Source organism: Polypterus senegalus, chromosome 2 (genome assembly GCF_016835505.1).
Source record: "Polypterus senegalus isolate Bchr_013 chromosome 2, ASM1683550v1, whole genome shotgun sequence".
In the NCBI taxonomy this organism is placed as follows: Eukaryota; Metazoa; Chordata; class Cladistia; order Polypteriformes; family Polypteridae; genus Polypterus; species Polypterus senegalus.
In genome coordinates this window covers 22,254,032-22,281,715 of record NC_053155.1, presented here as the reverse complement: position 1 = coordinate 22,281,715, position 27,684 = coordinate 22,254,032, and the positions used below count along the sequence as shown (strand labels likewise).

The 27,684-nt window shown below is 40.7% G+C and overlaps 1 protein-coding gene across 3 annotated transcripts in view; it reads right to left on the bottom strand.

Annotated features, from left to right (window-relative positions):
• The window catches only part of runx1 (RUNX family transcription factor 1), a 270,658-nt gene that overhangs the window by 35,661 nt on the left and 207,313 nt on the right, over positions 1-27,684 (bottom strand). For all 3 annotated transcript variants that reach the window (XM_039743515.1, XM_039743512.1, XM_039743513.1), the window contains exons 4-5: positions 16,719-16,823; positions 6,045-6,236 (exon numbers count right to left, since the gene is read on the bottom strand). In XM_039743515.1, coding sequence (XP_039599449.1) covers positions 6,045-6,236; positions 16,719-16,823 — 297 coding nt within the window. The remainder of the gene's footprint in view (positions 1-6,044; positions 6,237-16,718; positions 16,824-27,684) is intronic.

Below are 27,684 nucleotides of genomic sequence, written 5' to 3'. Positions count from 1 at the left end.
CGCATTACCAACCTGTACTTAGGACCCAAGCTCTTTACTCTAATCCACACTTTCTGGCCACCACTTCCTGTTCTTCAATATAATTTGTGCTTATAGCCCTTCTGGGGTCTCCCCCCGTGCATTGAGAATGCACAATAGAGAGTACCACCACATTTTGCTTCCACTTCAGCCACTGGCTATTGCTGTCTCATAATGAATTCACCTCAGCTTGCTCTCCCAGAGTTAAATTTAGTAGAGGGGTTGCTAAGGTTCAGGAGATGAACAGGAAAAAAAAACAGGATGAGGTCTAAACCAAAATGCGAACACAGTTCTAAGTAGAAAAGCACCTAAATTAATTTGTTAATAGCTAATACCGTAAACAGTAGAAAAGATTTTCCACAATATCCAGACCCAGCACACCACCATCTTTAATACTGTCACGATGATGATGTCAGTTACAGTCGTATGAAATTTTGGGACCCCCTCTCAGCCTGCATAATAATTGACTCGACTTTCAACAAAGAAGATAACAGTGGTGTGTCTTTCATTTCCTAGGAACATCTGAGTACTGCAGTGTTTTCCGAAAAAGGTTTTTAGTGACGCAGTATTTAGTTGTATGAAATTAAATCAAATGGTAAAAACTGGCTGTGCACAAATGTGGGTCCCCTTGTCATTGTGCTGATTTGAATGCCTGTCACTGCCCAGTGCTGATTACTTGCAACACCAAATTGGTTGGATGAGCTCGTTAAGCCTTGAACTTCATAGACAGGTGTGTCCAATCATGAGTGGTAAAAGGTATTTAAGGATGTCAATTGCAAGTTGTGCTTCCCTTTGACTCTCCTCTGAAGAGTGACAGACAGCATGGGATCCTCAAAGCAACTCTCAAAAGACCTGAAAACAAAGATTGTTCAGTCTCCTGGTTTAGGGGAAGGCTACAAAAAGCTCTCTCTGAGAGGTTTAAACTGTCAATTTCAACTGTAAGGAATGGAATCAGGAAATGGAAGGCCACAGGCACAGTTGCTGTTAAACCCAGCAGGACTGGCAGGCCAAGACAAATACAGGAGCGGCATATGAGCAGGATTGTGAGAATGGTTACAGACAACCCACAGATCACCTCCAAAGACCTGCAAGAACATCTCGCTGCAGATGGTGTATCTGTTCATTGTTCTACAATTCAGCGCAATTTGCACAAAGAACATCTGTATGGCAGGGTGATGAGAAAGAAGCCTTTTCTGCACTCACACCACAAACAGAGACGCTTGTTGTGTGCAAATACTCATTTAGACAAGCCAGATACGTTTGGGAACAAGGTGCTTTGGACTGATGAGACAAAAATGGAGTTATTTGGTAAGAACAAAAAGAAGAAGAACACCGCATTCCAAGAAAAACACCTGCTACCTACTGTCACATTTGGTGGAGGTCCCATCATGCTGTGGGGCTGTGTGGCTAGTTCAGGGACCGGGGTCCTTTTAAAGTCGTGGGTCGGATGAATTCAACCCAATATCAACAAATCCTTCAGGATAATGTTTAAGCATCAGTCACAAAGTTGAAGTTACGCAGGGGTTGGATATTCCAGCAAGACAATGATCCAAAGCACAGTTTGAAATCCACAAAGACATTCATGCAGAGGGAGAAGTACAATGTTCTGGAATGGCTGTCACAGTCCCCAGGCTTGAATATCATCGAAAATCTATGGGATGATTTGAAGCAGGCTGTCTATGCTCGGCAGCCATCAAATTGAACTGAACTGGAGAGATTTTTTATATGAACAATGGTGAGAAATACCTCCATGCAGAATCCAGACACTCATCAAGGGCTACAGGAGGCATCTAGAAGCTCAAAGGAGCAAAAGGAGGCTCAAATAAGTATTGATGTCATATCTTTGTTGGGGTGCCCAAATTTATGCACCTGTCTAATTTTGTTATGATGCATGTTGCATATTTTCTGTTAATCCACTGCTGAATTACTACTGTTTCCATACGGCATGTCATCTATTAAAAGGAAGTTGCTACTTTGAAAGCTCAGCCAATGATAAACAAAAATCCAAAGAATTAAGGAGGGTACCCAAACTTTTTCATATGAGTGTATGTCATAGTTAGGCGTTGTGAAGCCCAAAAGGGGATTGAGGCTTCCAAAATACGTCACAAAAGAAGAACTACTTGGAACAGGCAAACACCAAGACAGCCAGACCTCCTGCCTCCATTGGCAGGCTTCGGCCTAATTAGGCCCAAAGTGGAAAACTGGCTTTAAATATACTTTAAAGTCCCAAAATATCCTAAGATATCTCTTGGGGTGAATAACTTTTAAAAACACTAGCTTGTAGAGAAACTCTAAAGTAAAGGATATTTATAAATGAAGAAAGTATAACAAGAAATGCTTGAAAGGGTTGAAAGAAATTGCCTAAAACAAAATCCAAGCGTAAAAAGAAAAAGAAAAGAATCCAAAAGCAGAAGCAGAAACAGAAACAATAGCAAAACCAGAAAATCCAAATGAAAAAGCAATGCTTACAGGTCTCTAAACTCAAACTCAATCTATGAACTGCTATTGACATCACTTCCCTGATTCAATCAACAGCCAGTGGGATGTCTCATGAGTGATGATGTCAGGATGGCCTCGACTCTTGGGGAATCACCTCCAAAGTACAAGGGACAAAGATTACTCACAGATACTGTTACTCTAGCGATCCAGCAAAAAGATTTGAAATAGTAACCAGGAGAAAAGTCAAAACCAGGAAAAGAGCCGAGAACCGAAGTAAACTGCAGAAACAGAAATCGAAGTTTAAAAAATACAGACAAGGATCAAAGAACCAAAGTATTTAAAAGTTATTCAAAAAGCACCAGCAGAAAGGTCTGATGTAGAATCCGTCCATTCAGATAAGACCATGTCCTTTTTGAGTGACTTTTAACTCCAGTGAGTAATTGGATAAGGATCATGACCTCCGAAGTCACAAGCCTAAAGACACAAAATCAGCCCTATTAGACAGGGCACAAAATGCATCCGGGCATACCTATACAATATGGCGGCAACAACGGTAAAAATAAAAATCACAAAAACAAAATGACCGCGTAGTTACATAATATACAGCCCTCAAAACCATCAATGAAGACGGAAAAAGACACCAATTAAACTAGAATAGAACAGAATGAATATATATATATATATATATATATATATATATATATATATATATATATATATATATATATATATATATATATATATATATATATATATATATATATATATATATTTATTTATTTATGTATCTGTTATCCAACCCGCTATATCCTATAGCCAATCCCAGCCAACAGAGGGCACAAGGCAGGAAACAAAGCCCGGCAGGGCGCCAACCCACTGCAGTATATATATATATATATATATATATATATATATATATATACTAGTTGTCCTCTGCGGCTTCACCTGTGTAGTAGTGAAACAGCACAAACCAAAGTTTAAAAATCAATAAACAAACAGGTATTGCTAGCTAAGCATGAGTATGGAGGGCCCCACCAGGCTCCCTACTCCTGAGGCCACGCTTCCCCTTCCCCTTGGACTGCAGCATTTGCCTCAGATTAGTGGGAATATATCACTCCTGCAAGCGGATTATGGTTCTTAACGCAATGAGAGAAGTCGCAAAATCAACAAGAATGTTCTAGCAAATTATAGTAAAAAATACCCAATCTGAATCTGTTAAGTAGTTTTCTCGTTTGCTAGCTAAGCGGAGGTAAGATATGCCCTGAGGCTGACACGTAAGTCAGGAAGGCCCCTCCCCGCAGCTCAATGAGTCTCCCTCGGATTCGTGCTAATAAATTGGTACCGCAAGCAAACTCTAATACTTAGCACACTGAGAGAAGTTGCAAAATCAACTGGAATGTTCAAGTAAATTATAGAAAAAAACCCAATCTAAATCCGTTAAGTAGTTCCCTCGTGTAAAGTGGACAGACATACACACAGACAGATGTTGGATTTTATATATATATATATATATATATATATATATATATATATATATATATATATATATATATATATATATATATATAACATTCTGATCGATGCCTTTCTGTCATTTGATTACTTGTGAACTACTGGGGTTTCAACCTTGATCTTAGTTTTAATTAAAAACTAATGACCTGATATGTTCTGGTTATTCAAAAAATATGAAGCAGCAGCCACCTCAGCCAACTGACCTGCGCCTGTGGGTTTCTTATTGCAAAGTGATCTGTAAATGAAGTGTCATGTCAGAAAGAAAAAGAATCCCAGCAACATCTGCTGCGCATTAAGCAAATCACAGAGGCTACTGAAATTCTGAAGAACATCATAATAGGAAGAAGATGAAAAAGAAGAGAATGGATGTCATCTGCAGAGCATCAAATGCAGTTTACAGGATGCAAGAAAGATAAAGATGTATAAATGCATGTGAATGGTGCTCTGTTTGTAACTACTGGGTCTAGACACTTATGTTAGTCTTGATCAAAAGCTTACGACCTGATATTTTCTGAAAATTGATAAAAAGCCTCAGCAAACTGACTTGTGCTTGTGGGTTTATTATGGAGAAGTGTTTGGCAAGCAATGTGGTGTGGCAGAAAGCAAACTAGGAATAGTGACATCTGCTGAGCATCAAGCAAATCACAGAGGCTGCTATTTGGGCTGCTAACTATAATAATAATAATAATAATAATAATAATAATAAAAAAAGAAGAAGAATAAAAAGAGCAAAGCCATCTGATGAGTGTCAAGTGTAGGAGACATCATGCAAGAATGACAAAGACAGAGAAACACATGCAACTGGAGGTCCACTTTTTCACAAGTAATTACTAAGAAGAGGTCCTATATAACCCTAAAGTAAACACAAACATGTCAGATAAACAAAAATACTTTAGAATAAATGGGAAAGAAAAAAATTATGTAAACCTAAGCCAAAGGAAAAGACCTGGTTTACACATAACATCTACTCCTGGCTGTCCCGAGGTGGAAATGGAACTCCATCTCCAACAATAATATGGTGATATCCAAAATAAACAAAATGATAGCACCCATGATAGAAAAACAATAAACAAAAGTAGTGGCACAAGATCAACAAAACCTAACAAAAATATAGTAATGTTTAAAATAAATAAGATAAATACAACATAATTCTAAGATGTCCAAAATCACTAAATAATAACACACCAAATGATAGCCCATGACAGAAGATGGCTACATTTTCTCCCCCCTTAAGCTGATGTCACATTATAAGACTTGTAATCGTTGGGCATGTCGGACTCACTGACTGCCATAGCTGATATGGTTACCTGGCTCTTGTCAACATACATGACTTAAAATTACCGGGCATGTCTAATTTAGCGAATGCCAACCTTCCAGCACAGTCATGATCAGCCCTTTTAGTGACAGCCAATAATGTGCTACCTGACAGAGCCGGTGCTGCATGAAGGATTAACAGGTATGGCTGCTTTTTTCTTTTTTTTTTTTATCTGACAGCTTTTTCCATTCTGTCATGATATGTGAAACATAAGACATTAGACAGATGAGCATCTCTTCTGTTTGGGAGGTCCAAAACTCCCATGTTCCTTATGCTTTGTTGCTGCCTTGTAAATATTTAACCTTCATGATAACCAAACAGAGCTCATGGACACAGAGTGACAAGCAAGTTGTGGACCAGTTGTAGTGAATCACTGGGCATGTTACATTTTGCGACTGACTTCACGGGAGCGTACTGCCGACAGCCTCAGACTCGTTGAGACTATGTAAATGAAAGTGACTAGAAGTTGGTGGAAAAGTCATTTAATGTGACATGGCCTTTAGGAGAAATTTATTTTTACCATAAATGATAAGCCAATAACAGGAAGACTCATGACGAATAGTACTTTAAAGTGCATGAGTATTCACCCATGTCAGTGTGAATAGACAAATTAAAATGCCCACACATTAACACGTTGTAATACGCACGTCTCTGGATGTGCATAGTTAGGAATAAAGCCTAAGGGGAGTGATGAATTGTTACCTGTCATCAATGGCACATCTCAAGTATTTTTATCACTGAACCGCATTGCCCAACTCACCTTGCAGCTGACTGGGCGGTTGACTCCCAAAAGGTGTGGCGTGGTTGAGGGAAGGACGAGGGTTGGGTGTAGGGCTGGGATGGTGTGGGCTGACCCTCATGGCGGTGCGTCTGAGTTGCTCCAGCTCGCTCAGTCTCTCAGAAAAAGCAAGGCTGCCTGTTTTACTCTGCTCCTCCAGCTTCTGACGATGTCCTACCCGACATTAAAAGAAAAGTATATGAAAATCCCAGGTGCTGATACTAGGGGAAGATTCAGCAAGAGATTCAAAACAAGAGTGAAAAAAGACGGGTGAGTCTTAATACTCATACATTTACACTGGTGCTATTTTCAGACACAAACCCAAATACAGACAAAACAGTCAAATCCCAGTGAGACAAAAACTGCAGAAACACTGGTTCTAAATTTAAGGCGTTCAGATTTTTCCATTCGTTTTTAACTAGCTGGGGGGTCAATGTTACCGTTAAAGCCAGGTTATAATAAAATTCCATATTCTACTCAAGCTTAAAGAAACCTTATAAAAAAAGATCTGCAGGAGACCTCCCAGCGTGAGTAAACGTGGGCTAGAAAAGGAGTTGGGGGGTGGTGGGTGTTGGAAATCGAGGGTGGGTAGCAAATCCAGAAAAACTTCAAGTCTGTCACTGCAGATGAAGAGATTGCTTCTTAAAATAAAACCTCTTTTACGCACTTTAAAGCAGGAGCCAATTTGTCCTGTCGCCAACTCGAAAAGGCGGCGTCTGCGCTCCCCCCCCTTCCACTCACCCCCCCAAACACAGACTCCAGCCAGAGCTGTGAATCCACTAAAGGGGGAAAGAAAGAAGACCAAATAAAAATTAAAAACTCAAAAAAAAAAACAAAAAAAAAAAAAAAGACAGCCTTTTCTCTGTGGCCAGCTCTGCCACCAGATTCACAGCTGCAGCAAAGTTTTCCACTGCCGTTTTGGCAGTTCACCTTATTGGCGTGTCTGTTTCTTATTTCCTTTCAAAGTTACCGACGTTACATTTGAACAGCGGTTTTCTATTAGTGCTCTCTCTTCCGTCCTAATTTACAAGATATGCTAATAAACGCTGAATGCAAATGGACAGAAATGAAATGATATGAAATGAATTGAATTACCATTTGCCTACAGAAGGATCCTTTTCAGAATAAAGCTGGCCTCAAACTGATGGAATTTGGACCATAAACATTCATACATTCAATGCCTATGAAAAGTATTCACCCCCTTGGAAGTTTTCATTTTTTTTTTATTATACAAGTACTAAACCCCAATGAATTTATTTAGGCTTTTCGATCAATAGAAAAAGATTTTTTTAAAGCTTCACAGATTCTTGCAAACTGGTCTCAATTATTTACATACGTAAAACACAAAATAACTGATCACATAGTCACTCCCTTCAAGTCAGTATTCAGTCTTGCAGCCTGGCGTCTTTGTTCACAGGTCTGTCAGATCGACAGTCATATGAAAAAGTTTGGGAGCCCCTCTCAGCCTGCATAATAATTGACTCGACTTTCAACATAAAAGATAACAGTGGTGTGTCTTTTATTTCCTAGGAACATCGGAGTACTGCGGTGTTTTCCGATTTTTAGTGAAGCAGTATTTAGTTGTATGGAATGAAATCAAATGTGAAAAACTGGCTGTGCACAAAGGTGGGTCCCCTTGTCATTTTGCTGATTTGAATGCCTGACACTGCTCAGTGCTGATTACTGGCAACACCAAATTGGTTGGATGGGCTCGTTAAGCCTTGAACGTCATAGACCAGTGTGTCCAATCATGAGTGGTAAAAGGTATTTAGGGTGGTCAGTTACAAGTTGTGCTTCCCTTTGACTCTCCTCTGAAGAGTGACAGACAGCATGCACTGTCAAAAATAAATCTTGCATGTGTGAAAAATACTAATAAAAAATAGCTAACTATACGTAAAATAATCATTACCTTAATTAATGAAAATGGATTTTACCCATTTTAAAGATTATTTAATTCTAATTCAATAAAAACATTAAGAATAATGTTAACTTACTACTTTTCTTAAAATGTAAACGTTTTTTATAACTTATTCTAAGTAAAAAAAAACTAAACTGTGAACTGAACATATATAAGTTAAGTTAAATTTAATGACTCGGCACTTCCTCTCACATCGAAATGTAATGACACGGCACTTCCTCTCACATCGATTTCTTGGTCTTTACAACAACGCATTCAGCTGTAACGCTTATCCATAATAAGAGCTATTTTACTACGAATGTGTAAGTATAAAGCATATTAATTCTGTAATGAATAACTGGTATTTCATTTCATATAGTTACAGACGTAATCATTTGTTGTTTTCACGAAACCTTTCCCTTCATGTGGGAAACATGGCGGGCAAAGTAGCGTCTTTCTAACAACTTACCTTGTTGGTTTGCTTTAAAAAGCAAGCACATTTCTCGGATAGTTACATATGTTCATATGTTTTTTTATCGTTTAAAACTTTTATTTTACTTTTATTAGTGGAGAAGGACAAACAAATTGTGATTGCATTCACTACACTGTTGGCACGCAGACTTATTCTGATAAACTGGAAGAACCCAAACTCTCCTCTTTTAAGTCAGTGGGAAACCGATGTGTTATATTATTTAAAATTGGAAAAAATCAAATACTCAGTTAGAGGATCCGTACAGACTTTTTTCAAAACATGGCAGGATCTAATCAGTAATATTTTAAAATAAGTTTATAAAGCACAGAGAATTTATTAATTTACAAGCCTTAAATTTTACACCGTTTGGCTTGCTCTCTCTCTCTCAGGGGTGGGGATCGATCTGTTCTTAACATAATTCTTTTTTTTGTAAAAACTTGACTGCTATGTATTGATTGTAATAAAATTAATAAAAAAAAACCTTTTATTTTACACGGAAAAAGAAAATGACACTTTGAGATAAGTTTGAGAACGATATGGCGTTTGTCCTATACGACCTGTAAACAACATAAAAAGGCGTTTGCCTAACCGTCAAGGTATTATTTGACCTATTATTTAATTAGTGTTCTACATAGGCCATGTATTTTCTAGTTAATTCTTAACACTGTGATTTATTCAGTGATGTTTGATTTCATACGTCCTATTTTATTTCAGGATTTCCGCTATCGCTTACTGAAAAGTGGTGGAAAAGGCGGCCATTCATTTAAGAGGATATGTTGGCGTAAATGCAGGAAGTGTTTGAAGAGCGGTACCAGCTGCAGGATTCCCGTTTACCACTCATTCCTGGGACGTTATTTGATTGAGATATACTTTTTGAAGAAAGTTTAAATTTGAATGTCAGTAATTCAGTAAAAATTATCCTCAGACATTTGATTTAATTTTCCTTTGAAAATATAACTCCGTTGTTGTGACTATCTGTGTATGTTCAAATAAATTAAGAGATATGGATTTTTAGCATGTATTTGTTATACGGTCATTACTGTCCAGCATTGCATACTCACTTTTTTTGAGTACTGTATTTCAAATGAAAATCGGAGTAAAATGAAACCATTTTTGCCACTACTTATATTTAATCAAACTCATTTATTGTAGGTAAATTTGAGTTAATTAATAAATTAAGTTTACTCAATAGTGCAGTATATCAAATCTACTCAAAAATATTGCTTGTAATTTGTTGCCTTATTTTTTTAAGCAATTTTAACGCATTACTTTTTACAGTGAGGGATCCTCAAAGCAACTCTCAAAACATCTGAAAACAAAGATTGTTCAGTCTCCTGGTTTAGGGAAAGGCTACAAAAAGCTCTCTCTGAGGTTTAAACTGTCAGTTTCAACTGTAAGGAATGGAATCAGGAAATGGAAGGCCACAGGCACAGTTGCTGTTAAACCCGGCAGGTCTGGCAGGCCAAGAAAAATACAGGAGCGGCATATGAGCAGGATTGTGAGAATGGTTACAGACAAGGCTCACCTCCAAAGACCTGCAAGAACATCTCGCTGCAGATGGTGTATCTGTACATCGTTCTATAATTCAGCACAATTCGCACAAAGAACATCTGTATGGCAGGGTGATGAGAAAGAAGCCCTTTCTGCACTTACGCCACAAACAGAGTCACTTGTTGTACAAAAATGCTCATTTAGACAAGCCAGATTCATTTTGGAACAAAGTGCTTTAGACTGATGAGACAACAATTGAGTTATTTGGTCAAAACAAAAAGCGCTTTGCATGGCGGAAGAAGAACACCGCATTCCAAGAAAAACACCTGCTACCTACTGTCAAATTTGGTGGAGGTCCCATCATGCTGTGGGGCTGTGTGGCTCGTTCAGGGACTAGGGCCCTTGTTAAAGTCGAAGGTCGGTTGAATTCAACCCAATATCAAAAAATTCTTCAGGATAATAATGTTCAAGCATCAGTCACAAAGTTGAAGTTACACAGGGGTTGGATATTCCAACAAGACAATGACCCAAAACACAGTTCGAAATCTACAAAGGCATTCATGCAGACAGAGAAGTACAATGTTCTGGAATGGCCACCACAGTCCACTGACTTGAATATCATTGAAAATCTATGGGGTGATTTGAAGCAGGCTGTCCATACTCGGCAGCCATCAAATTTAACTGAACTGGAGAGATTTTGTATGGAAGAATGATCAGAAATACCTCCATCCAGAATCCAGACACTCATCAAAGGCTACAGGAGGTGTCTAGAGGCTGTTAGATTAGCAAAAGGAGGCTCAACTAAATATCAATGTCATATCTCTGTTGGGGTGCCCAAATTTATGCACCTGTCTAATTCTGTTATGATGCATATTGCATATTTTCTGTTAATATAATAAAACTTATTGTCACTGCTGAAATACTACTGTTTTCATAAGGCATGTCATATATTAAAAGGAAGTTGCTACTTTGAAAGCTTAGCCAATGAGAAACAAAAATCCAAATTTCATATGACTGTATATCATGGGGGAGTAGGAGACATGTTTGGGGCCCTGTAAAGATAAGCAATCCCACTATAGCACAAGAGGGGACACTGTCAGTAATACAGTATTTCTTTCCGTCCACAGTTAAGAGGAATTTTGGACAGAGGATGACTGATGGCACTTCTGGCCATCATGCTGGGTGTTCGCCACAAGAAACCAGCTCTTTAATACCACCCAGCACCAGAAGGAGGCAGTCACTCTTGCGGCTCACTGTGACTGAGAAACGAATGTTCAGAAGCTCTTCATTGTGACATTTAAAGCACCCTTGTGTGCTTTTTATTTACCATCTTTTTTCAAACTGACCTGCCTGCTGGTTCCCCAACCCTTTTTTGTGGGTTCTCCAAGTCTTATATTGTCACAATGAATATATTTATGTTTGTCTGTCTGTCTGTCTACTTAACTTAACTTCTCTTATTGTACTAAGTATCATAGTTCACTTGCAGGAGTGATTTATTTGCACAAATCCGAGAGAGCAGCTGCAGGCCGAGGGAAAGGGGAAGTGTGACGTCAGGAGAGGGGAGCCGGGCAGGGCCCTCCTCACTAACGTGCCAGCCTCTGTTCGAGTCACTCTACCCGCCACTCTACTATATATATATACTAGCAAAATACCCGCGCTTCGCAGCGGAGAAGTAGTGTGTTAAAGAAGTTATGAAAATGAAAAGCAAACATTTTAAAAATAACGTAAGATGATTGTTAATGTAATTGTTTTGTCATTGATATTGAGTGTTGTTGTCATATCTATCTATTTATATATATATATATATATATATATATATATATCTGTATATATCTGTATATATATATATATATATATATATATATATAGCAAAATACCTGCATTGGCAGCGAGAAGTAAAAAGAAAAGGAAACATTTTAATAATAACGTAACATGATTGACAATGTAATTGTTTTGTTATTGTCATGAGTGTTGCTGGCATATATATATAAATATATATATATATATACATCTATACACATATATATACACAGTTATATATATATACATATACACACATACATATATATACATACTGTATATACACATATACATATCTACATATATACTGTATATACACATTTATATATACAAATCTACATATATATATCCACATATATATATATATTAGGTGGGACTCGATTAAAAAATTAATCCAATTAATTAGAGGCTGTGTAAGAATTAATCTTGATTAATCGTATGTAATCGACACGTAAATTTGCCCCAAATCGCAAATGTTTTTTTTTAATTTAAAAGTGTTTTAGTGGGCTTACAGAATCAAATAATAGACATGGACATGAATATTGTAAACTGAAGCTGTTTTAATTTCTGAAAAAAAAAGCCTTTAAACTGCATTTGAATTCAAAACAGAAACAAAAATATCATCCCTGGTTAAAATTGGGCAGACTTAAAAATAAAGTGGTAGTTTAAGTACTTTAAGTAGATTTTCAGAATAGTATTGTCTTTAAATAATAATAACCAAAATTTCAACATAAAGTGCAGTTTTTCTTCTTAAAAAAATAAGTCAGAAACATAAAAGGTAATTTGACCAACTTAATCTTTAAACTCTGAGTAACCTTAGCCAAAATTATTTTGTACATTAGGCTAAAACAGTGTGATCATTGAACATTTTGTAATTAGATGTATTTAGAATTACTAACGGTCACGGAAGTCCAATGATCCCCAGTAAGAGCCACAAAGTCCGCTTTCTGTAATGCATCTAATTTTGCTTGCTTTTCAGTGTGCACAAAACCATGCTTTTATCAAGGCTTCGCTCGAAGTCGAAATGATCAGTCGTAGGAACGCGCTTTATTCCGACTCTAACATTTTTGTAGCTGTGATGTGTGCATCAGTGTAATGGATGTACCAGGAAATGATGCATTGACAAAAGTTCCCGTTTGCTTGGAATTGAAAGTGTGATTAAATGCGTTATTTTTTTAACGCGTTATGGAGTACATGCATCGAAGCTTCTCAGCTGTGCTTGTGCTAATAAAGGGAAACATTTTAAAAATAACGTAACATGATTCTGCGTTAACCGAATATTTTTTCATACGTCCCAAACCAAGGTAAAATGAATCAGTAGCGCGTACATACTCAGTGCATCCCCTCTCGGGAATCGAACCTCGAATGTCGGCGTTAGAGGCTTAAGACTCTACAATTGAGCCACAGCATGTGGCTTGTCTATGCGAGAGTATGTACTGTAGATAGGGGTATATATATACATTTAAATATATACCCGTGTATCGCAGTGGAGAAGTAGAAGTTATGAAAAAGAAAAGGGAACATTTTAAAAATAACGTAACATGATTGTCAATATACAGTAATTGTTTTGTGAGTGTTATTGAATGTTGCTGTCATCAAGGATTTGATTATCATTATTTCTTTCAATCAGGGTCGTATTTGTACGATGTGTTGTGTTCAAGTTACATTCCGTGTTTGTCAATCGTTGTAAAGATGACAGGTTTCATTCATCGATTCGTTTCTTACTGCATCAATAAACAGCTCGTCTTCTTCTTTATCTGAGACCTGACACACTGCATGCACGGGTTTTTTACACTGTCTTCCTTTAGCGGACATTGACTTTTTCCACCGTGTGCTTTGTTTCCACAGTAGCTGCATTTATGAATATGCTTATTAGACGCTTCATATTTTTTGCTGCCTTTTCAACTGTGTAATTCGGTTTTTGTTCTGCTCTTTTTGGAACTGTTGCTTTTTATCTGTGCACTGCGTCAGTTCACGTGAGCCACTCGGTGTACTTGCATCGAAGGTTCCCAGCTGTGCTGGTGCCATCTCATGCTATGTCCATAGCTTTATTTAATGTTACCTTAGTCCTGGCACTTAAAACTTTCTCTCGCAGTTTCGCTGAGTTTGTGTCAAACACCACCCTGACCATCTCATCTTCCTCTCCATAAGCACAGTCCTTCACCCGTGAATATTTACCCGTGGCAGTTTGCTATTGGATTGCTGCTGACGGACGGCCTTATATGGGCAGGCACTAAATTACAAACGCCAGCGCAGCCTGTCTATGAACTTAATTTAAAGTGTAGGTTTACATCGTGCTTTGTTTCCGAAGTAGCAGAACTCGCTTCTTATTGTTTCGCTGCCTTCTCAATTATATAATGCATGTTTTCTTGAGCGCTTTTTTGAGGTCTTCCTGGTTTTCTATGTACTGCGTGATTACGTGGGAGGCGTGATGATGTCACACGAAACTCCCCACGGCGTTGAAGCTCATCTCCATTACAGTAAATGTAGAAAAACAGCTTCCAGTTATGACCATTACGCGTAGAATTTCGATATAAAACCTGCCCAACTTTTGTAAGGAAGCTGTAAGGAATCAACCTGCCAAATTTCAGCCTTCCACCCACACGGGAAGTTGGAGAATTAGTGATGAGTCAGTGAGTGAGTGAGTGAGTGAGTGAGGGCTTTGCCTTTTATTAGTATAGATATATATATATATATCAGTTTATATTATTGTACACATACATAATGGCAATGTAATTCTGATACTCCATGACAGGAGATGGGCCTACATAAGTAGCCCTGGTGGCAAGTAATCTGGTAGTGATAACTTTGTCAGTGACACAAGATGGCCAGAAGGAGGTGCTATGACTCAGTGTAATGCAGAGTGCCCAGGGATTAAAGATTCAGTAAGCATGCACAATGGGAGGCCACAGCATAAAAAAGTAGTCCCATCATGCGAATAGCTGGTTGCCTTATGCCCACTGTGAAGAAGTGTCTGGCGTACGGTCTACTTTAGAGCTGCAGGAACACCTGCGACTGCCAGGAAGAGCTCTAGAATGACAGCACCGGGGGTTCTCCTGTCCTGGAAGAGGTTTACAAACCCACCTCAGAAATAGTTCCTGGCTACGGCTTTAAAGCACCGGTCCTTAGTCCAGTGAACTTAAAGTCATGAGTTGGCCTGCAGGATGAAGAAAGGTCAGAGAAGATGACAGGTGATTAAGAGCGAGCAGGAGCACGAGGAGGAGAAGGAGGAGGAGATGCCTCAAGGTAGGCAGGTGGGCTCGCATCCTACCAGACTGTTAAGTTAGACCCTGTGGCCTAGAGGCTCATTATATCTCCTTTCATTTGTATCCTGACCTTTTTTGTTTCATTATTTCTTTGCTGTAATAAGTCCCCCCTTCTTTTTCTAATATGTTTGGCCTAGCCGTTTCTTTCTGGTTTCGGGCTTCCAAAAAAGTGACCCCACAATATGTACACAATATACTTGATGAAATATATTTATATTGTGTTGTATGTAGTACAGGATTATTTAATACATTTATGTGTGTGTGTGTTTCTTTTATTGGTATTGTATTATCGCCAACTGCTCTGAGGAGACATGCAAGTAAGAATTTGCACAGCCCAATACACTTGACTTGACTTCTCTGTTTCAGTTTCCACGTTGTGGTTTGTCTTTATAATGCATTTCTTTTTATAATGCTGTCTTGGTTTTTATTGTTTAGCTCCCTGCAGTCATAGGTGAAAATTTATGCTCAATCAGACTAAATTAAAAGGTTGCACGTGTGTGTGTGTGTGTCCTCCATGTCTGACTGGCTCCCTATTGAAGCTTATTTCCTGAAGACCCTGAATTGGATTAAAACTCTGGACTGAGAATGTATTTCTTAGTATACTGCATATATAAAATATGATCTGCTGGAATAGCACAATGTAAAGGTACAGGGTCAAAGAGTGCCATGAATGCAAGTCTGTGGCCAGCACTCGGGGCCTACAGCCTCTGAGGAAGAAGAACACACTTCATAAATCTTTGCAGGACATCCTGTGTCACTACACATATACTGGTATGCTGGTATATGCATATTGCATACTGCAGTGTGCACTTGGGTCTCATGCACACATACTATACAGTATGTGCATTTAAGTGAACATTAGCAAAACCAGAACAATGATGTGGGGCTGCCAAAGGCAAAACAGTAGACTCCTCTCGAGACGACTCGACTGCTAATAAATATCCTTGGTGTAATACTATCCTTCAGTGTGCACAATGTGTGACTCGTAACGTGCTTCGCATTTTAATATTTTCTGAAATGCCTTGTCCATGTGTCAGCTGAAAATATTATTTCTGTTTTGAGGCTTTTGACTTTCTTCCTGGCTCTGTGACCATCAAGTGCAGAAAGCATCCCCCATCCTCTTCCGCTTATCTGAGATCGGGTCGCGGGGGCAACAGCTTGAGCAGAGATGCCCAGACTTCTTTCTCTCTCCCCCGGCCACTTCTACTAGCTCTTCCGGAGGAATCCCAAGGCATTCCCAGGCCAGCCGAGAGACATTGTCCTGGGTCTTCCCCGGGGCCTTCTCCCAGTTAAATGTGCCCAGAACACCACACCAGGGAGGCATCCAGGAGTCATCCTGATCAGATGCCCGAGCCACCTCATCTGACTCCACTCCTCCTCCTCCTCGAGCCGCCACCTTATCGTGGTGGAGGGGTTTGCGTGTCCCAATGATCCTAGGAGCTCTGATGTCAGGGGCTTTATGCCCCTGGTAGGGTCACCCAAGGCAAACTGGTCCTAGGTGAGGGATGAGCGGTTCAGAAAACCTCCTATGATGATTAAGAAATTTGGATGACGTTTTCCCGTTACCGGGGCACCCCTCTGGAGCCAGGCCTGGAGGTGGGGCTCGATGGTGATTGCCTGCACCCATGGGGCTCGGCCTGAAGAGGTAACGTGGGTCTCCATGGGCTCACCAGGTTGGGTGCAGTGTGAGTCGGGTGGTGCAGAAAGCAATAAGAGAAAAATATACTCACGTCTGGGCTCTCGTGGACCGTCCACTGTGATTTTGATAGCCCTGTGGTACGTGGCCACCTGAGGAGGATTTGTAAATACCGTGATGGTCAGGGTGAAGCTTTTACCTGTTTCAAAAAAAGAACAGTGACGGTCAGCTGATGGAGAGAAAGGGACAGCAGGTAAAAAATGTGACATCTTCATTCAAACAATCAGTCACCTTACCTTGCTCTATTTTAAAATGGTTACACTTACACGTTATCAATAACCCGTCAACAGTGCATCAGTACTCATCCATCCATCAGACTGCCATTCACTTTTTACAGCTATGCTAACATTACTGTAATCAGTTCAATCTATCAATAGACATCTGTGTACAAGTTACTTTACATTGTTGTAAGGTAGAAGGCTAATACTGTTAGGTTCTCAATCCATCCGTTCATCATAATACCATGCATAATGCGACACTGCCCATATTGTTTGGGACAAAGAAACATTTTTCCCTTGATTTCCACCCTCTACTCCACAGTTTGAAATTATAAATCAAAAACGTTAGGCGTGGTTAAGGAGCTCATTGCAGACTTTCATTTAAGGTCGATTTGCACACATTTCGGTCACACCATGTAGAGATGGGTCCATCACACTGTGCACCAAAATGAGCAGAGTGAAGAAGCAGAGAGTTGACAGTGAAGAGAGAGGGCCCAACGTGGACTACAAAATTTGGAGATCATACATTGTTGAGGCTCAAGGACTGTGTGAGCAACACTGGAGCACCACAAGGAACAGGCCTGTCACCATCTCTGACTACAAATATTAACAGCAGGTCATGTCACTCGCAGATGATTCTGCACTTCTGGAGTGTATCGATAAGGGGTCGTGATGCAAACGTGTGCATGGGAGTCAGCTAAAGCAGGGGTTCCCAAACTTTTCAGCTCACGACCCCCAAAATAACCGTGTCAGTGACTCGTGACTCCCACTATCCTCGGAAGTGGTTAAAATATACAAATGTTGCGTGCAACGGTGCAGATGCGCCAATAGGCCTATCCAAACATGAGTATGACAACATGAAAGAACACAATGGTCTAACAACCATATAATTTTTTTTAATAGTAATTTACTCATATGTTTAATTTCAACAAAATATCCTATCCAAACAAGAGCATGACAACAACAAATAACATAACACTCTAACAACCATTTAACTTTTTAAAAAATTGTTATTTACTCATTCGTTTAATTTCAACAAAACACCTCGCCTAATGAGATGGGTGGCCTATCTGCGTTGTCATTGGTCGATATTAACCAACGTTTCATTTCAACAAAAATAATATCCTAAGCATAAAGCGATGAAAATGACCTACACGTTACGTGCACATGTCGGAATATTTAACATGGTGCTGTAAATTGATCTGCTGCAACTGACGCCATTGATGTGTCGTAATCACCTCAGGGGTCGCGATCGAAAGGAAAGAAATTTGAAAGGCTGATGGTTTTTTAATTTGCATGTTTTTTTTAAATGTAACTATTAACTACTAGTTTTTATCTGTTGTTAGTTATGGATAAAATGTTATTTCTAAAAAATTAAATTAATTAATTTGTAAAAAGTTTAAAGAAAGTATTTGATTTCTTGGAAATCATTCACTTTTTACAGCTATGCTAACATTACTGTAATCAGTTCAATCTATCAATAGACATCTGTGTACAAGTTACTTTACATTGTTGTAAGGTAGAAGGCTAATACTGTTAGGTTCTCAATCCATCCGTTCATCATAATACCATTTTTTTTAATAGTAATTTACTCGTGACACACCCCCCCCACCCAATGTCTCACGACCACCCAGAGGGTTGCGACCCCTACTTTGGGAACCACTGAACTAAAAGGGCCTGAATGAGGGTAATTCCACGCCAAATCAGGGGGTGGTGGAGTGTACTGATCCTTTCCCTCTTCTCCATTGGGGAATTCCACCAGCTCTCATTGACCTCACTTAACCGGTTCCATCCCTGATGACCTCACTTCCTCTAGTCTCCTGCAAAACTACCCTCATGGCCTCATCAAGTCAGTTCTGTTTTGGAGTCGAACCTGTACGCATAAGTACACTTTTGCAGCCAGGAAAAATTATACGGGTGGCTGCCCCAAACCTTTCTTGCGACTCTTTTGTCTCATCTTTGACGGGGCGATGAGACAGAGGAGAGAAGTCAGGGGGAGAACGTTGAGAACTGTCTGCAACTCAGCATCAGCAAAACCAAGGAAGAGGTTACTGAGCTTCATTGCACCAAAAAGCTTGTCCCGGCGGTCAGGGAGTGGATGTGGAGGTGGTGCACTATGTACTATATATTATATACTACTACTGCTACTGTACTATATACAAGTACTTGGCACATTGACCCTGTGGTGGGCTGGCGCCCTGCCTTGTGCCCTGTGTTGGCTGGGATTGGCTCCAGCAGACCCCCATGACCCTGTAGTTAGGATATAGCGGGTTGGATAATGGATGGATGGATGGCACACTGACAACGAGTGCTTTCAGCCAATGAATTATCCAGCATGAGCGTGTCAAGAAGAACTACCGTGGCACCATCTTGCTAACGGCCAAACGCCTTTAGAATGCGTCACTGTGACGGCGGCTGCTCTCTTATCTTTAGCCAAGTCAGAAGTTCCCTTTCTTTTTAATCATTCTGTTGTTGTCACGATATAACAATATTTACTTATTTACTGCGCTTCTGTAAAATGCCAGATTTCCCCTGGGGACAAATAAAGTGCCATCTATCAAAAGGGTGGGACCAACGACTGCATGTCTACTCTGTCAGGAAAGTGCTGCAGCATTTAAGGGATACAAGCTCAGCTGGCATTTCTTTCTACAAAGTGATGATAATCTGTCATGCAAGGGGTGGTCTCCAAATTCCAAACTAGCCTTTCGTTTACAGGCTTAAGAGAAGTTACTTTCTATTATCAACTGCTAGCTACCTGCCTGCAAGTAAAACTACTAAACCGAGCATGACATTCTTGTCACAGAACACACGGGACAACATAGACTTTTGGCCAGCTGATCACAAAACTCATCTTTCAATTTCCATATCATGTACCGTTTGAGGGCAGTACGGTGGCGCAGTGGTAGTGCTGCTGCCTCGCAGTTAGGAGACCGGTTTGCTTCCCAGGTCCTCCCTGCGTGGAGTTTTGCATGTTCTCCCTGTGTGTGCTCTGGTTTCCTCCCACAGTCTAAAGACATGCAGGTTAGGTGCATTGGCGATCCTAAATTGTCCCTAGTGCGTGTCCTGTACTCAAGATCGCTGGAACGACTTCATGAAGCAGAAACAGCTTGCGGATGTTTGCCCACATGAGCAAAAACAGCTTAGACCTGCCCTACGAGCAAAAACAGCTCAGACCTGCCCTACTTGCTGGTGTTTCGTTTAGTTGTACTGGGGATCTGTTTGCCGTCAGTAGCAGCTATCAGAAGTGAGAAAGAGGAAAGCATACAAAATACACATGTTGGTGTCCTGTGGTGGGCTGGTGCCTTGCCTGGGGGTTTTGTTCCTGCCTTGCGCCTTGTGTTGGCTGGGATTGGCTCCAGCAGACCCCATGACCCTGTAGTTAGGCTATAGTATATTGGACAATGACTGACTGACTGACATTATTTCATTACAGAGGTATGAAAAATACGGATGTATGCCAGCAGTATCAGGACCACCATGCATTGTGGGACATACCGTAGAATTGTACTTATTCACACCATGTCAATTTAAAGGTGTCAATCACGCTACTTTGCACAACGTGAAAGGGAAGTAAAGGACTTTAAAGTTGCATCCATTCATCCACCCATCCATCTTTTTAGCTTCTTATCAGGGTCACAGTGCATCCCCAAAATGAACATTTTGTTTTTGCACTTCTGTTATGTAAGTAGACGACGGGGTGAGACTTTAATGTTTCTGATACGACAAATCACTAACACTGTATCAGTGTTCCACACTCCATTTTCTCTTTGTGTGGCACTTTACACTGCGTGCTGGGCTCACAGCAGACCTTTATTGCAGTTCATCGTAAATCTGCATGTTTGTCGTAATGCAACTCGGCACCCGTAACACTATTTGGACATTTTCAACGCATGATTTAATACACTTGTTACAGATGTAACTGTTTTGCTATACTCTTATTGCTGAAGAACGGCCCCCATTGTCTGAAACTGAATGTTACAAGAGGTGGTGTGAGGTCCCAGCTTCTTGTTTTAGGATGTCACATGCTATATGAGCCAATGTGGAGAATCTATGACACATCATCTGCAAACACAGATTTCATTCAATTGGACCAACACATTGAGACCGAAAGTGTAGAGGGCATTTTTTGGATTTTTTTTTTTTTCCTATCATTGACTTCTTCAAAGTTCTCCATTGATACTGCCAAAGGAGAGACTTATTTAAGCAAAAGGACGTTCTTGTAAACTGCAGATTCAAAACTAAACTGTCTACAAGAAAACACACCACTGTGTTTACACAACGCTGGCAATAAGTACTGTTACCCGTGGGAATAAAACTCACAGAACCACCAGTGGCTCATCTTCATTAGAACTGGGTCACGAATTTCATGAGATAAAATGGGACACATAAAAAAAAATTCAAACAAAAACATTAGACTTGGAAGATTTTGACTTATCAAGGGAAAAATGAGGTGCCCTCCCAAAGCATTCATTCATTCATTTTCAACAGCAGCACTGGGCACTGTGGCACCATACTGCCCCAAATATCAATTAATGAATTTGTTCATGAGACATAAGCACTGCGCTACGTTGCACTCATTCATTCATTCATTCATTCCATTCCCCACAAATTCTCTTCATGCCATGCATTCCTCTTTTGATTCTCTGAACCCACCTATCCCAACCATAAGACTGAGCAGAAACATAGAACCTCCGTTTCGGAATTCATTCATGAGACAGCAGCACTAGCTACGATGGTGTCATGCTGTCCACATTCATTCATTCATTGGTCCCTTCATTCTGTTCCCACGGCAGTACTGGCCACTATGGCAGCAACACACTGACCCCATATATCCATTCATTCATGAAGCAGAAACATTAGACACGGTTGTACCGTGCTGTCCTCTTTCATTAATGTATTCATCCATTCACTCATTTCGCACAGTCTCTAATCCATTCATACATTCTTCTATTTATTTTCTGAACTCACTTATTCCAGCTATAGGAGTGAGCAGAAAAACAGGACCTCTGCAAATATCCATTAATTGTTTCATTCATTCATTTCCTATATCAGCCCTAGCAGCTGTGGTGCCATGTTGTCCCCCTTCATTCATTCATCCATTCATTCATTCATTCATTCATGCATCCATTCATTCATTCATAAGGCAGTAACACTGGATACTGTTGTACCATGCCATCCCCATTTATTCATTCATTCATTTCCTATTTCAGTGCTGACCACTGTGGTACCATGCTGTCCCCCTCCATTCATCCATCCATTCATTCATTCATACATTCGTCTATTTATTTTCTGAACTCACTTATTCCAACTATAGGAGTGTGCAGAAAAACAGGACCTCTGTTTCTGAGTTAATTTATGAGGCAGCAGTACTAGCCACTGTGTGTCATGCTGCAAATATCCTTTAATTGTTTCATTCATCCATCCCTCCATTATCTAACCCGCTAAATCCGAATACAGGGTCACGGGGGTCTGCTGGAGCCAATCCCAGCCAACACAGGGCACAAGGCAGGAACCAATCCTGGGCAGGGTGCCAACCCACCGCAGGACACACACAAACACACCAAGCACACACTAGGGTCAATTTAGAATCGCCAATCCACCTAACCTGCATGTCTTTGGATTGTGGGAGGAAACCGGAGCGCCCGGAGGAAACCCACGCAGACACGGGGAGAACATGCAAACTCCACGCAGGGATGACCCGGGAAGCGAATCTGTTTCATTCATTCATTTCCTATATACAATACAATACAATTTATTTTTGTGTAGCCCAAAATCACACAAGGAGTGCCGCAATGGGCTTTAACAGGCCCTGCCTCTTGACAGCCCCCCAGCCTTGACTCTCTAAGAAGACAAGAAAAAAACATTGTAGGGACAAAATGGAAGAAACCTCGGGTAAGGCAGTTCAAAGACAGAGACCCCTTTCCAGGTATATCAGCACTGGCAGCTGTGGTGCCATGTTGTCCCCATTCATTTGCTTGTTTATTCGTTCATAAGGCAGCAGCACTGGATACTGTTGTGCCATGCCGTCCCCATTTATTCATTCATTCATTTCTTATATCAGCACTGACCACTGTGGCACCATGCGCCCCCAATTCATTTATTCATTCATTCATAAGGCAGCAGCACTGGATACTGTTGTGTCATGCTGTCCCCATTCGTTCATTCATTCATTCATTTCCCACACTCTCCCACACATCCATGTATTCTTCTATTCACTTTCTGAACCCACCTACTCTGAATTCACAATTCTTTCTGCAACTGCCACATAGCTAGCCACTGAGGCACTGTGCTGCTCTTTTAACATTCATATCATTCATTTCCTAAGATCATCTACCTGTCCGTTCATTCAGTCAAACTTTAAGAACTTTTGATAAAAACAAGCCCGTCAACCCAACATAGTTCATCAATCCCAGTTCTTACAAATTCTGCAAAATATTATCAGAATTGAAAGATGAAGTTCCCCTGAGTGCTACTCATTTCTGCAACTGCTAAATCCAAATGTAGCAAATGTAGGTCCACGCAGGGACTTGGGACATACATCTCTGGAGATGGGCGGCAGCAGCACTATCACTGTGGCACCACATTCAATCAAATCGTTTTAATTTCCAAACCAATCCTCCCATTCATTGCTCCTTTCATTTTTTTGAACCAGCTTAATCCAAATGTAGGGTTCAGAAGAGACTTAGAAGCTCAGACCCAGGAGATGTAAAGCAATAGAAGTAGCCACAGTGTCAACACGCTTACGCCGTACAATTCAATCGTTAATTTTCCAAACTCACTCATCTATCCACCTATTAATTCTTTAATTTTCTAAACCTACTTAGTCAATTCCAGGGTTGCACGGAGATGAACGGCAGTTACAGTGCCACCATATTATCTTTCAACACCAATCAATCAATCAATCAATCAATCAATCCAATAATTAATTCGCCAATCCAATCCATCCATCCATTGATCTTTCATCTTCTGAACTCAGTCAGTCAGTCAGTCATTTTCCCAATCCACTATATCCTAACACAGGGTCACGAGGGTCTGCTGGAGCCAATCCCAGAAAGCACAGGGTGCAAGGCAGGAACAAATCCCGGGCAGGGCGCCATCTGCTGAACTCATTTAGTAAAATGTAGGGTTGCACAGAGAAGGGGGGCCCTTGGTCTCTGCTGAAGTAAGGCAGTAGACTTAGCCACATATTCACAATTCATTCATTCACTCACTCATTCATTTTCCAAACCCATCCATCAATGTTTCATTTTCTAATCCCATTTAGTCAATTGCAAGGGTGCACAGAGATGGGGGACCTTGGTCTCTGCTAATATAAGGCAGTGGAATTAACTACCGTGCCATCATGCTAGCCTTATATAATTCATTCATTCAATTCAGTTTCTAAACTTATCCATCTCTCCATTGATCCTTTCATTTTCTCAACTCCCTTAGTCGACTGCAGGGTTGCACAGAGACAGGAGACCTTGGTCTCTGCTGAGATAAGGCAGCAGAATTACTTGCAGTGTCACCAAGCTATCCTCGGGCAATTCACTCATTCTTTTATTTTTCAGACCCACTGACCATCCATATGTTTTTTGAAGTTTCTTAATCCAAACGTATGGTCAGGAAGATACCGGGTTTCTGAGGATGTGAGCCACCCTGTACCATCAGCCTCTGTGCCACCATTCTTTACCTATACATTGGTACATCAACCAATACGCTTTTCATCCATTAACTCACTCACTCTCTCACTCCATTATCCAACCCGCTATATCCTAACCGCAGGGTCCCGGGGGTCTGCTGGAGCCAATCCCAGCCAACACGGGTCGCAAGACAGGAAACAAACCCCGAGCAGGGTGCCAGCCCACCGCAGGGCACAAACACCCACACACCAAGTACACACTAGGGACAATTTAGGATCGCCAATGCACCTAACCTGCATGTCTTTGGACTGTGGGAGGAAACCCACGCAGACACGGGGAGAACATGCAAACTTCACACAGGGAGGACCCGGGACGCGAACCCAAGTCTCCTTACAGCGAGGCAGCAGCGCTACCATTGCGCCACCGTGCCACCCTCTCATTCATTCATTCACTAATTCATTTATTCATTGATTGTTCACCCATTCATTAATAAATATATAAGTGAATTAATTTTTTGCCCACGCATTCCTAACAACCTTACTAGTTGGGCATTCATCTATTTACTGAGACTACCCAATCCAACTGTATGGTGGTGGGCAGCCTGAGCCAGAACCAGAGCAGGATCCAGTCCTCCCCAGCACCCAGTCACTGACAGTGACGCATTTTGGAGTCCCAAATCAACGTGTCCTGCACATCTTCCAGAATTCCCGGAGGAGACCCCCACAGAGACAGGGAGAATATGCAGACGCCACACTTTGAGTGGCTCAGACCTGCGCTCCGTCACTTGTCTGTCCAGATGAGGAAGACAGAGGTTCTGAGGTAAGGTGGCTCCACTCTCTAATCATTAGCAGATGCAAGTAAGAATTTCAGTGCACTCTGCATGCCTGACAATAAAGACCCCATGGACCTTCACCACCCCATACAATACAATCACATACACAATTTGCTTATTGTCGGATAACTGGGATGAGAGGCGCTAAAGCAGAAACAATAGTCCTCTTGTTTCCCTTTTGCCCGCATTGCTCTACTCATTATTCCAAACCCCTTGTTAACTCTTCACCTCATAAAGTGCTCTGGCGGTCAGGCTCCTTTTCCTTATTTAGGGAATCTTTATTACAAACTTCTCACCGCTTGATCCTGTAATATCATCCCTCCAGCCTTCGGGGCCTTGGAGACTAGTGATGTGCTTTTGAGAAACCTGACTCTCTACTTTCAGGTTATTAATGAATGTCAGACAGGGTATAATTTAATGGGTTTGGTGCCAAGCTCGTCCGCAGAACACCTAGATGCCACGTGACTTTGCATTATATCTGCCTATGATGCAGAGCCATTAGTTTTCTTTTTAATTACTTTTTTAAGACATTACCATGATTGACTATGAAAGGCGCTAAAATATAAAATAAGCATTTAAATAAAATCTGATAATCTGTTGATGCATCGCTACACACAATACTCTGTCTTTCATGCCTGCGTGTGTGTAATCCTCCAGCTACATCTGAGATTGCCCTGATAATTCAAGACGGCCAACGTGCCTCTTTCATCTCGACTGGTGGTAATTCAGTCCTCCCCACCCCGAGGTTGTTGAATCTTCAGAAGATGCAGACAGTTCAGGCAATCCTTGATAAAGCATTGTGTTCAATTATTGTCAAATTCACTTAAACCAGGACAGGCTGGTTAAGTTGAGGGAACCTGTCTTGCCAGCATCAGGAGCAATGTGGGCACCATCTCTGGAAGGGGTGCCAGCCCACCACAAGCAGGGTCAACTCACACCCCGAAATGCAGAGAAGATTCATTTATAATTTCTAAATAACTTTGACACACATGTCTACAGGGATACGGGATGAAAAGGAGAGAGCAGATAGGAAAATTAGCGGGTCACTCTATAGAACGATTAGACCAAACTACTTACTTGTAAGTATCATAAGGAGATTAAGAGGAAACATAATTGAAGTGTTTCAAAACATGTAGGGAATTAGTTTAGTGGAACGAGAGTGTGACGTTAAAATGAGTTCATCAAGAACACGGGGACACAGCTGGAGACTCGTTAACCTCCTTAGCGTTGCATTTTTTTTATCGAAAAAACTTGTAGAAAGTGTTGCTTGAAAAAATGACATTTATTAAATATCATATTTCTATTGTAAAATGTGCGAGACACAAAAAGTACAAAGTCAGAAGTGTAGAATAATGATACCAATAATCTTCTTATATAATTCGCTACCATGGCTGTCCGTTTGTCTGTCCAGGATTTTAAATCACCTGTAACTATTGACCTGAAATTTGGTACACATATACCACTTGACGTCTACTATCCACTTTTAGGGTGACGATTTTTATTACTCTTTTTATTTTATTTTATTGTAGAATCAACTATCGGCAGCACGCAGCAGGGTGGCCGTGCGGCGCATGTGTATGGACGCCGTTCTCCTTCCCTACCACCTTCGCTGATCATTCTTAAGGCAGATTGAAGACTTATGTGCCAGCTTAAGTGAAAAAAGAAAGAAAACGTCTTAAGTAATTGCAACACAAAAACGAACTTAATCAGTTTTAACGCGAAACGATGACGACGAAAGAAGAGAAGCGAAGCAGCGGGCCGCTAGGGTGGAGACAAGAAGAGCTGCTAAGGAAGCAACAAGCGCATCAACCTCTGAGCAAACGAATGCTAAATGTACAGAGAAAGAGGAGGAAAACTAGGAATGCTCAAGTCAAGTGTATTCACTGCATGTTATCGTGTAGTACGCCGTTACTGCTAATAATGCTAATACTATATAAACTGTCAAAATCTGGCGTTTGTGTGGTATATCTTGAAGCACGGTGAAATACACAATGCAACAGCACAGTCGGGACCCCTTGTGCATTTTTGTTCCAGACTGAAGAACAGCACACTGCACATGTGTGTCACTTTGGGATTCATCACAGTCACTTTCGATTTCAGTCTAACTGCCTAAAGGCAGAGTCACGTCGCCATTGCTGCTCGTAATCACCGTCAAGAACGTGCAACACCCGGGCTGCTGAAAAACGCTTCTTACGAGACGCCATTATGAGGCCAGGATGAGACGTGTCTGCACCGTTGCCTAGGTAACACTCAAGTCTGTCACTTACACGAGACACGCCTATGCCATTTACTGAGCAACACTCGGTAAGGCTTTTGGCACTTTTACAG